This window comes from Dromiciops gliroides, chromosome 6, assembly GCF_019393635.1.
Source record: "Dromiciops gliroides isolate mDroGli1 chromosome 6, mDroGli1.pri, whole genome shotgun sequence".
NCBI classification, from domain to species: Eukaryota; Metazoa; Chordata; class Mammalia; order Microbiotheria; family Microbiotheriidae; genus Dromiciops; species Dromiciops gliroides.
The window spans coordinates 24,679,771-24,691,775 of record NC_057866.1 but is presented as its reverse complement, the minus strand read 5'-3'; the positions used below and the strand labels follow the sequence as shown (position 1 = coordinate 24,691,775).

Genomic DNA, 12,005 nt, shown 5'->3' with positions numbered 1-12,005 from the left:
TACATGTGGGTCCCTTTCCCCCTTCCATGATTTCTTTGGGAAAAAGACCTAAAAGTGGAATTGCTGGGTCAAAGGGTATGCACAGCTTTATCGCCCTTTGGGCATAATTCCAAATTGCTCTCCAGAATGGTTGGATCAGAAATCCAGACATTTTCAATAGCTGTCTCCCCATCCTGGGGCCCTCTCCCTCTTCATCTCTACCCTGAGGTTTCTCTTTGTTGTGTGGTCACTGCCCAACTGTGACTCCATTTGGGGCTGGTTTGCCATTTCCTCCTCCAACTCATTTTCCAGATGAGGAGACTAACCGCAGAGTTAAGTTACTTGCCCAGGGTCACACAGCTAGTAAGTATTAAGTGTCTGAGGTCGGATTTGAACTCAGGTCCTCCTGAATCCAGGACCCGTGCCTCATCCACTGCACCACCTAGCCGCGCCCCTATCCTATCTCTTGTATGCTGGTGTTTGTTTGACTATTGTTTCCTCCATCAGCTCCTCACAAGCAGGACCTGTTTCTGTCATTCTTTGTACCCCCAGAACCTGGCACACTGAATAAATGCTTAAGGAATGCCTGATAGACTTTCTAAATAAGGCAGATTAAGATTCTTAGCCTCCTTTGTATCACTAGACCCCTTTGGCAGTTGGGTGAAGCCCCTGGACCGCTTTTCAGAATAATGGTTTTAAATGTATTCAATAAATAGAAGAAACTACTAAATTTCGGTTCAAGGCTAGTAAAAATAAAGATGGAAAAATTTTTTTTCCGATCCCCGTTCACAGCCCAGGTTAGAAACCCCTGTGCTAGGAGCAGCACTTCACTTCCTCCAGAATTCCAAGGCTGGTGGGAGATATTTTGAAATAGGTAGAAGATTTCCCGCCCCGCCCCACTCCACCACCACCCCTTCCACGTCAGGCCTTAATTCTGTCTCAACTAAAAGCCTTGTTGACCCTGTGATTTCGGGACAGGTGGGAAGGCCTGCTTCTCAAGCAAGAGAGTAGACTAAGAAAAGCGGCAGTGGTAAGACCTGGGTTCAAATTCGACCACTCCCCTGTGGTGACGTAAGGAAGTCACTCCCTGTGTCTTAGATTCTTCTGTAAAGTAGGGCTTTATCTATCTCAAAGAATTGGAATAATTGGATCTTGCTTTAACCTTAAAAGCGCATAAAGCTGTGAGGTCATATTGTTTCTTTCTATCCCGAATCCCAAGGCCGGAGTCCCTCCGTGGGAGATGGGGGAGGGGACAGTACAAAACCTAATGCGCACATCTATTCCCCACAGCTGCCTTAAGGGCCCTGTCCCTGCTGAAGGCGTCCTGGGCCCTTCAAAGCAGACCAAGGACAGGGGACTGCCGAGTCCTGCGGCGCCCGAATGCTGAAAAAGGATCGAGCCCCGTCAGCTCCGAATCCTAGACCTGGGCCCGATCTAGGCTGGGAGGAAGGTGGGCCCCTGACCCCCTAGATTTTGCCCCCGCGATGCGCAGGGCAAGGGGCGGTGTTGGGGCTGCCCCCTAGTGCCCCAGGCTGAACGTCGGGGCTGGGGGGACAGGGGTGGGGCAAGGTATGTGCGGGGGGAGGAGTGGAGGATGCATTGCCTCGTAGTCGGCCCGGCGGGCTCTCCCCAGCCCCGGAGCAGGAAGCGACCTTCTCTTGGCACAGCCCCCAGGGCGGGGTAGCGGCAGGTGTAGCTCCGCTCGGGGCACTACCGGCTGACACCCAGGTCAGGTAGGTGAGAACCTTGGGGCTGCAGCGGACCTGGCTAGAGGGGCTCTGGAGGAGTACAGGGGCGGGAGGGGCAGCCTGGCAAAGGGAGGGGAGGGGAGGGGACTTGGGACGCAGCTGGAAGGAGGAAGCGAGAGAAAGAGGACGCGGATGCCGGCGAGCTCTGGGTATGGAGGATCCTGATCCTTGCGTACCTTCCTTTCGCCCCCCAACTCCCTCCTTACCCCCGCCTCCTCCCCCTCCCCCCCCCAACTCTGGGTGGAGAGAAGGGTCGCGGACTGAAAGCAAGGGCCCCGCCTGAACTCATCTGGGGGAGATAGGGAAGGGGTGAGGGGAGTTCTAACTCCGGCGCTCCAGGCGAATGAAAAACAGAAAGTGGGAGTACACGAAGCAGGTTGCTTTCGCGCGGGTCTCTTTAAGAAACACTAGTGCGCTAGCCCTTTAAGGCGGGAGCGGGAGGGGGAGGGGCGAGCAGGAAGTATGTCCGGGACTTACAGTCTGGGCCGAGCTGGGGGCTCGAGGGGGACGCCGAGCCGGCCAGTGCTGCCCTGCATCCTCACCCTCCCTATCCTAAACCAGCCCTGGATCTCCTAGCAGTCAGACATCTGGACCCTCACCCTCTCCCCGTCTAACCTAGCCACCGACCCGCTGTGTGACCTTGGGCAAGTCCCTGGCCCTCGCTGGGCCTCAGCCTCCCTCTACCCCACCCCACCCACCCCACCCCCCGTACAATGAGGGGGCTGGAAAACGACGATCTCTAAGGGCCCCGTCTGGGTCCTAACGTTCTAGGGTTAAGGGTCTTCGGTGGCAGATCCCTTCCTGTTCCAACGTTCCATTTCCTTTGTTGCAGCTCCGAGCGTTGTTTCTTACAGCTCCCAACGTTCCATTCGTTGTAGCTGCTAGTGTTTCTTACAGCTCCCAACGTTCCATTCGTTGTAGCTGCTAGTGTTTCTTACAGCTCCCAACGTTCTGTTTATTGCATCTCCGAACGTTCCATGGTTGCAGCTGCAAGTGGTGTTTCTTGGAGCGCCGAACGTTCTGTTCGTTTGGCTTCTTCCCCTCACTAACATTCTGAGTTCTAGCTGTAACATTCCATGCTCCGAGTCTCTGTTTTATGTTCTGGCCGGAAGGTCTTCATTAGCGGTTAACATTCTTTGTTCATTAACATTCAGTGTCTAAAGAGAACTTCAGTTTGATGTGCCAAAATCCCTTCTTGCTCCAGTATTCTGTGGTTTCCGTTCTGGTGCCTCCGACACTCCAGTTCTAATACTGTATTGTGCCATTCTTTCTTTGCATCGGAGTCCCATCGTCGGCCCCTTTCACCTACCTCTTCCAGCCTAGCTTCAGCCCCCTAACGGGCCTTCCCAGGCTCTGGCAGTGACACTAACACTCCGCTCTCTCCCTCCACCTCCCAATTGCTTTACCATGAACAGGACCCCTCTGAAGCGTTCCAGGATCCTGAGGATGGCGCTCACAGGGGCCTTGGAGGCACCATCCGAGGGAGAGCCGGACCATGAGAAGCCATTTTTGCTGAGGGCGATGCAGATCGCCCTGGTGGTGACTCTTTACTGGGTCATCTCCATCTCCATGGTCTTCCTGAACAAATACCTGCTGGACAGTCCCTCCCTCCGCCTGGATGCGCCCCTCTTTGTCACCTTCTACCAGTGCCTGGTGACTGTCCTGCTCTGCAAGGCCCTCAGCCTGCTGGCCACCTGCTGGCCGGGCACCGTGGACTTCCCCTCTGTGCGGATGGACATGAAGGTCTCCCGGAGCATCCTGCCCCTGTCCGTGGTATTCATTAGCATGATCACCTTCAACAACCTCTGTCTCAAGTACGTTGGAGTGGCCTTCTACAATGTGGGCCGCTCACTCACCACCGTCTTCAACGTCTTACTTTCCTACCTGCTGCTCAAGCAAACCACCTCCTTCTATGCCCTGCTTACCTGTGGCATCATCATTGGTGAGTGCCGTCCACCCCCCCCACGTCCACCCCCCCAACGATGGGGCTGAGCTTAAGTAACATATTAAGAGAAAAGGAGTGCCCAGCAAGGAGGAGGTGATGGTCTAATGTACTCTGTTTTTGTTTTGTTTTGTTTTGTTTTCTGGGGCAATGAAGGTTAAGTGACTTGCCCAGGATCACACAGCTAGTGTCAAGTGTCTGAGGTCGTATTTGAACTCAGGTCCTCCTGAATCCAGGGCCGGTGCTTTATCCACTGCGCCACCTAGCTGGCCAGTCCCCATGTACTCTGACCTGGACAGATCACACCTGGAGCATTTTGCTCAGTCCTGGGCTCTGTAGTTTTTAGTAAAGTCCTTGATGAACTGCAGGACATCTGTGATGGTGAGAAGCCTAGAGACCAGGCCCTGTGATGATCAGTTAAAGGGTGTGTTGAGTCTGGAGAAGAGGAGACTTAGGAGAAAATACATTCAAACAAGCCTGGGAAGAGCCTACCTGGAAAATATGGATTAGACTTTTTCTGCTTGGCCCCAGAGGGGAGGCTTAGGAACTGTGGGTTAAGTAGTAAAGAGGCAGATTGAGTCTTGGGGTTGGCAAGAACTTCCTAAAAATTAGAGTCATCAGGGCAGCTAGGTGGCGCAGTAGATAAAGCACCTGCCCTGGATTTAGGAGGACCTGAGTTCAAATTTGACCTCGGACACTTGACACTTACTAGCTGTGTGAACCTGGGCAAGTCACTTAACCCTCATTGCCCTGCCAAAAAAAAAAAATTAGAGCCATCCCAGAGTGGAATGCACTACCTTGGAGGCCCTTTCCATTTATTCTAATGGCTTCTTTGCTTGTCCCTCATAACCTCCATCACTGTGAGGAGTGAGCTCTCTGTCACTGAAGGTCTTCACTGAGGGGACTAAATGGGCTTGGGGGTAGGGGGTGTCCCTTCCAGCTCTGAGATGCTGTGATTGACTTCTCCGTGACCACTGCCAGGAAGTGTCAGAGGTGGGACTGGATGCCAATCCAGCATGCTGGCGCCTGTGAGGACAAGTCACTGGGAGCCAAGCTGGCTTCATCAAAAGCAGGTGGTGCCCTGCTAACCTCATCTTCCTTTTTGACAAGGTTGTTCCACCAGGTTAGGGGAGTGTCGTGGATGGGATGTACCTGGATATCACCCAGGCTTTGGATAGGACCCACCCTATCCTCCCTGTAGGTAATGCTGCATGATAGTAGGGTTAGGTCATCGTGAAGCAGAGTCAAGTGGCAAGAAAGGGAATGAGCATTTATTAAGCACCCGCTGTCTGCCAGCCACTTTACAAACAATGTCTCCCAACAACCCTGGAAGTTGGGGTCAATTATTATCCCCATTTTACAGATGAGGAAACTGAGGCTGACAAAGTCTTGCCCAGAGCTACCCAGCTAGTCACCATCCGAAGTGGGGTTTCAATCCGAGTCTCCCCGACTCCACCCCCAAGCACTGGAGCCCCTAGGAGATGCTGGGTCCTTGAAGTCAGGTGGATTGGGTGACCTAGATTATCCTGACAACCTGCACTTTCAGAAATGATGATAACTGGGGGGCAGCTAGGTGGCGCAGTGGATAGAGCACTGGCCCTGGAGTCAGGAGTACTTGAGTTCAAATCCGGCCTCAGACACTTGACACTTACTAGCTGTGTGACCCTGGGCAAGTCACTTAACCCTCATTACCCCGCCAAAAAAAAAGAAAGAAAAAGAAAGACTGTTGTTGTTAGAGTAGGGATTTCCTCCAGGAAACCGAAAAAGACAGACCTCCAAGGACAGCACCAGACAAAAATAAAGGGTACCCTTGTTTTTGAGGACAACTGGCCAGGGGAGGGGGACCTCCAATACAATGTAAACCCCTTGGGGCAGGGGCAATCCAACTTCTACCAGCTTGGTGTGGGCAAGTCACAGGTTTTCAGGATCAGCTCTGCATGTCTAAGATGAAGACGGCAGAGCGGGGCAGTAGTTTGTCCAGAGCAATAAAAAATTACTTGGAGGCATTATGGAATGAGTGCCGGGTTCAGGATTGGAGGCCTGTGCTCCAGATCCCAGCCTATGGGGCCTTGAAGGCATTTCTCACCTCTCTGGGCTTCAGTTCCCTCATCTAGTGACCAGTGACCACTCTGCGATCTTACCCCCCATGTCCCCAGGCACAATGTGGTCTTCTGTGTGATTTGGCAGTGAAGAAAAAGAGTAATTTTGCCTTCAGCTGCGTGAATCGTGCAGTCACAAGATGTTAGAGGCCTCGAAGGCCAACCAGTCCAACCTGTACCCCAACCAAGGCCTCCTGTGCCTGATCTGCTCTTGTACAAGCCACTGGGTGCCAGACAAACAGCAGACCTGGTGACCCATCAGGCAGTCTGTGCTGAACAACTCAAGGGGGGCCTGCCCTCAAGGGACTTACATCCCAGTGGGGAGAAAAAATAATGTTGTGGACTCTGAAGTGATACATGGCCATTAGTCATATTATTATATTAGTATGGATGTGATGATGGATATGCAGTGCACACTGGGTCATTTATGGAGGGAAGGTGCTAACAGCCTGGCAGGCTTTGTGTAGAAGACAGCACTGGAGCTGAATCTTGAAAGATTCTTGGATTACCAGAGGTGAAAATGGGAGAGAATGGCATGCCAGGGATAGGGGACAGCCAGGGCATAGGCATGGAGGTGGGAGGTGGAGTGTATACAGAATGTCAAAGAGGTTGGATTCATAGAGAGGAGTAATGTGTGAGAAGCTTGGAAAAGTAGGAACGGGCCAAATTGTGAAGAGATTTAAACGTCAAACTATATGTTTGATACGAGACCCTTTTTGTGTGTGGCATGGACCCCTTGGTCTGTCTGGTGAAGCCTCTGCTGCTCTGTTGCTAGGTCCCTCCCAGCTCTGACATTCCCTGTTCTAAGGTCCCCCCTAGCTCTGACATTCCCTGTTCTAAGGTTCCCCCCTAGCTCTGACATGTTCTAAGATTCCTCCCAGCTCTGACATCCCCTGTCCTAAGGTTCCCCCCCAGCTCTGACATTCCCTATTCTAAGGTCCCCCCTAGCTCTGACATTCCCTGTTCTAAGGTTCCCCCCCAGCTCTGACATGTTCTAAGATTCCTCCCAGCTCTGACATTTATTTTCGAAGGTCCCTTCTAGCATTGACATCTATGTTCTAAGGTTCCCCCAGATCTGATAGGTGGGATTTGAGCTTAGCTTTGAAGAATGGATCTAAGCTTGGGAGGGATTAAATGATCTTCAAGTAATAATTATAATAACTAGCATTTATGTAATACTTAAAGGTTTGCAAAGCACTTTACAAATATTACCTCATTTTATCCTTACAACAACCCTGTGTGGTAGGTGTCAGTATTCCCATTTTATAGATGAGGGGACTGAAACAAATAGGAGTTAAGTGACTTTCCTAGGGTCACACAACTAGTGAGTGAGTATCTGAGGTCTTATTGACTCCAGGCCCAGCATTCTATGCACTGTGGCACCTCCTAGTGACCCATTTAGATTTCTCAGGTCTAACCACTTAAAAATGGATGGAATTTAGGGGACAGCTAGATGGCACAGTGGATAAAGCACCGGCCCTGGATTCAGGAGTACCTGAGTTCAAATCCGGCCTCAGACACTTGACACTTACTAGCTGTGTGACCGTGGGCAAGTCACTTAACCCCCATTGCCCCGCAAAAAAAAAAAAAATAATGGATGGAATTTGAAAAGTCAGAACAAAGTACAGAACTGGAAAAGCACTTGGAGTATTTAGGGACTCTCTGGTATGGAAGGAGAAACACTGGAGTCAAAAGACTTGGGTTCCAATCCTACCTCCACTATATATGTGACCTTGAATAAGTAATTTCCTCTCCTTGGGTTTCACTTTCCTACATAAAAGGAGGGGCTTGGATTAGATGGTTTCTGAGGCCCCTTTGTCTGAAACCTCTGATGCTACACTCTGTAGAGTCATTGCTCTGTTTATCTCTGCTTTATTTTATGGCATGTGTGCACTCATACACATACAGCTGGGTGGTGCAATGGATAGAACACCAGCATATAGAGTCATGAAAATCAGAGTTCAAATCTGGCCTCAGACACTATCTGTATGACCCTGGGCAAGTCACTTAACCCCTATTTGCCTCAGTTCCTCATCTAAAAAAAAAATGAAAATACATTGGAGAAGAAAATGGCAAACCACTCTGGCATCTTTGCCAAGAAAATCCCAATGGACAAGTTCGTGGGGTCACAAAGAGTCAAACACAACTCAACTTGTGTGTGTGTGTGTGTGTGTGTGTGTAGATATGCACATGTGTCTCTGTGTGTGTGCATATACACACAGACATATATCATGCCGACATGATTATTTGCCTATTGCCTCTTCCGTTAGATTGTGAACTCCTTGGGGAAAGAGACGGTTTTTGCTTTTCTTTGTCTGCCTAGCCTTGAGCCCAGTGACCTGCATATAGGAGGTGCTTAATAAATGCTAGCTGTGGGCAGCTAGTTGGCACAATGGATAAAGCACTGGCCCTGGATTCAGAAGTACCTGAGTTCGGATCCGGCCTCAGACACTTGACACTTAACTGGCTGTGTGACCTTTGGCAAATCACTTAACCCTCATTGTCTTGGAAAAAAATAAATACATAAAATAAAAAATAAATGCTAGCTGCCTGGGAGGTTAGCATGGAAGTATTTGTATAGATTGTGCCAAGATGCAGCTTTCTGTCTAAGGGCCCATCCTCAACCCCAGCCCCCACCCCCACCCCATGGAATTGGCAGAGACGTCCTGTATCTATTTACAGAACACATTAAAAAACCCATCTGGGGGGCAGCTAGATGGCGCAGTGGATAAAGCACCAGCCCTGGACTCAGGAGTACCTGAGTTCAAATCCAGCCTCAGACACTTGACACTTATTAGCTGTGTGACCGTGGGCAAGTCACTTAACCCCCATTGCCTAAAAAAAAAAAAAAAACATCTGGGGGAATCATAAAAGGCTTCATGTAGGAGGAGGCATTTGAGGCCATAGGAAGATGGGCATTCTAAGAGGTAGAAGTAAGAAAGGAGTGCCTTGCAGACCTGGAGGATTCAGCCTATGCAAAGACCTGGAGAAGGGAGATGGAGTGGCATACATCTTTAAGGCAGTCCATTTCTCTGGGACCCAGTTTCCTCAACAGGGAGGAGACCAATGACTTTGCACAGCCCTGCCTCACTTAAATCAAGACTTCACCCTCATGATGTCATTGAACAAACAACAACAACAATAAGGGGTGATGAGATAATCATAAATAAAATATTGAGTGCTGTACCTAATAAAGTAATAATAATAATTACATTATTAAATATTAATATATAATTGATATTAAAATAATGTTAAATGGATAAATATCAATGATAATAAAATATAAACTTTCTAAACATTAAATATATTACATATCATTTATTTAAAATAAATTAAAACGGGTAATAATACCCATCTCACAGTCATTGTGAGGAAAGTAGCTTTGTAAGCATTAATGCACTTTGTTTTTGTTTTTGTTTTTCAGTGAGGCAATTGGGGTTAAGTGACTTGCCCAGGGTCACACAGCTAGTAAGTGTCAAGTGTCTGAGGCCAGGTTTGAACTCAGGTCCTCCTGACTCCAGGGCTGGTGCTCTATCCACTGCACCACCTAGCTGCCCCACAACTTGCACTTTAAAAGTGCATTAATGGGGTGGCTAGGTGGCGCAGTGGATAGAGCACTGGCCCTGGATTCAGGAGGACCTGAGTTCAAATCCAGCCCCAGACACTTGACACTTATGAGCTGTGTGAACCTGGACAAGTCACTTAACCCCAATTGCCTCACCCCCCCAAAAAAAAAAAATGCAACTTGCTATATACTCTTACTTCTGTTGGTATTAACAGAAAGGACCACTAGGGGGCACCATAGTGCAGAGTGCTGGGCCTGGATGCAGGGAGATCCTGGGCAAGTCACATGGCTTTTCTGACCTCAGTTTCCCCATCTGTAATATGGGAATAACAAAGTGCTTTGCAAACCTTAAAGCTCTATTATATAAATGCTAACTGTGATCATCATCATTATTATTATTATTAAATCTGTTGGTGATAAATCATAACAGTCATTCTAAATGAGGAGGGATCCTGTCACTGCAGGATTGGGTTAGTTATGGTCATGTCCTCTCCACCAATAGACATTATTTCCAATTTTTTTTTTTGTATCTCCAGTGCCTGGCACACAGTCGGTGCTAAATAAATGCTTGCATGAACTTGGGCATGTCACCCTTCTTGTTTCCTCATCTGTAAAAGCAGGGGAGCGGTTGGCCTTTTGTAATACATTTGTAGGATTTGGATTGGGAAATCACCTTCAAGACCATCTGTTTCAATACTTTTATTTCACAGATGAGGAAACTGAGTCATGTAGAGGCAGGGTCACACAACTAGTATGCAGCTGCAGCAGGATTTGAACTCTTGTCTTCCAGACTCTTCCTTCTCTACTCCCAGAGGGGATGATGTTCCTGTGACTTTCTCTGCTCCCTGGTCTAACGTGTGTTTCCTCGCCCCCATCCTCCCTCTCTCTGTTCTGTCTGTAGGTGGCTTCTGGCTTGGTGTGGACCAGGAGGGAGAAGAAGGCACCCTGTCGTGGGTGGGCACCCTGTTTGGGGTGCTGGCCAGCCTCTGTGTCTCCCTCAATGCCATCTACACCAAGAAGGTGCTGCCGGCAGTGGACGGCAGCATTTGGCGGCTGACCTTCTATAACAACGTCAACGCCTGCATCCTCTTCCTTCCCCTGCTGCTACTCTTTGGGGAGCTGCAGACCCTGGCCGTCTTCGACAAGCTGGGCAGCGCCCACTTCTGGGGCATGATGACCCTGGGTGGGCTCTTCGGCTTCGCCATCGGCTACGTGACAGGCCTGCAGATCAAGTTCACCAGCCCCCTGACCCACAATGTGTCAGGCACGGCCAAGGCCTGTGCCCAGACGGTCCTGGCAGTCCTCTACTTTGAGGAGACCAAAAGCTTCCTGTGGTGGACAAGCAACATGATGGTGCTGGGTGGCTCCTCGGCCTACACGTGGGTGAAAGGGCTAGAGATGAAGAAAGCCCAGGAGGAACTGATCCCTAAAGAGAGCGAGAAGGGCGAGATGGGCGTGTGAGCCCTCCCTGCCCTGGTCAGACAGCTTGGGATGAGGCTGGGGGGTCAGAGGGCAGGAAGGAACTCTCTGGGGGTGGGGGGGACAGCAGAGCATATGAAGGCGGACAGATGTGGTCTGTGGGGGCAAGATCTTTACGTGGGGCACCCAGAGAGAGTGGCTGCCACAATGAAGGAATCCGGAGGCTGGTCCGGAGCTCTTGTGTCAGCAGACCCATTTCTCTAGTGTTTTATGGTTTACAGAGTTCTTTCCTCACAACGGCCTTGTGCAGTTGGGCACATGTTATTGTACCATTTTACAGGTGAAGAAACTGAGATTCGGGAATGGTGAGAGGCCACTTGGCCGATGTGTCGAGTCTTCTGAGAATTTCTCTCACCGCTGCCTGAAAAGAGGCATCAGTCTCTTTGTAAGGAGTAGCCAAAGATTGCCACGTGAACATCTGCCCCCCTCCCCTGCCTCTGGGGTGTTTGTAGACCCTGGAGGAGGGGTCTTCTTTGAGAGGAGTAAGCAGAGAAGGGGGTTATCTTAGGAACCCCAAGCCAGAGGGATGGGCCCTCCATCCTGCTCTCTTCTCCCATGGAGGATGTTGTGCCTAGAGGCTGTCAGCAACTATTGTAAATGTCCCCACTGGTCCCTGGGAACCTCGAGTCAGGAGTGGGAGGCAGATGTGGATGTGCCCATAAACAGAGCCCTCGTCCCTCCCTCACATCCCCATTCTCCAAAGCCCCCGAAAGCTGGTGCTAAATTTGCTGTCTCTGTCCTTGGCCCAAATGGAGAACAGTGGACCACCTGCCCATTGATGCGTGAGTGATTGAGAAGTCTGGCTAGGTAAGGACAGGGAGGCCATTCCCCTGCAGAACCATCCTTGGTCTCAGCCCCTGGCCTTGATGTGGGGAAGGTCAAACTCACTCCTCAGCCCTTGGCAAGTATTAGCCCCTTGGCCGTCCTGCAGCTGCCCGTATCTGCTCCCAGCCACAGCTCCCGATGATCTGTCTCTAAGGTGACGGGTTAGCTGGGACTTGCAGTCACCGTGACCTGTGGGCAGGTACCTGCTTGAGAAACCTCTGACCTTGGTCTATTGCTCACTTGTTTTCTAGACTGGGATTTGGTAAGGGAGGCTCCTCATGTGAAGAGACCTCCCCCAAGTCCCAGGCGAGAGACACGTTTGACCTTACACTACCATTCCCTTGTCACTCCACCCCCAAATTGGGAGA

At 50.3% G+C, this 12,005-nt stretch overlaps 1 protein-coding gene across 3 annotated transcripts; it reads left to right on the top strand.

Moving 5' to 3' along the window:
- Positions 1-907: 907 nt before the first annotated feature.
- SLC35C1 (solute carrier family 35 member C1) lies at positions 908-11,000 on the top strand. 3 transcript variants are annotated; one of them, XM_043973187.1, is made up of 3 exons: positions 908-1,429; positions 3,143-3,669; positions 10,235-11,000. In XM_043973187.1, exons 2-3 carry the CDS (start codon positions 3,174-3,176, stop codon positions 10,792-10,794), a joined length of 1,056 nt encoding a protein of 351 aa, XP_043829122.1. In that variant the 5' UTR covers positions 908-1,429; positions 3,143-3,173; the 3' UTR covers positions 10,795-11,000. The 3 variants fall into 3 exon arrangements, with proteins under 3 accessions (XP_043829122.1, XP_043829121.1, XP_043829120.1); XM_043973186.1 differs by having other exon boundaries at positions 908-1,712; XM_043973185.1 differs by lacking the exon at positions 908-1,429 and adding an exon at positions 1,805-1,876.
- The last annotated feature ends 1,005 nt before the right edge of the window (positions 11,001-12,005 follow it).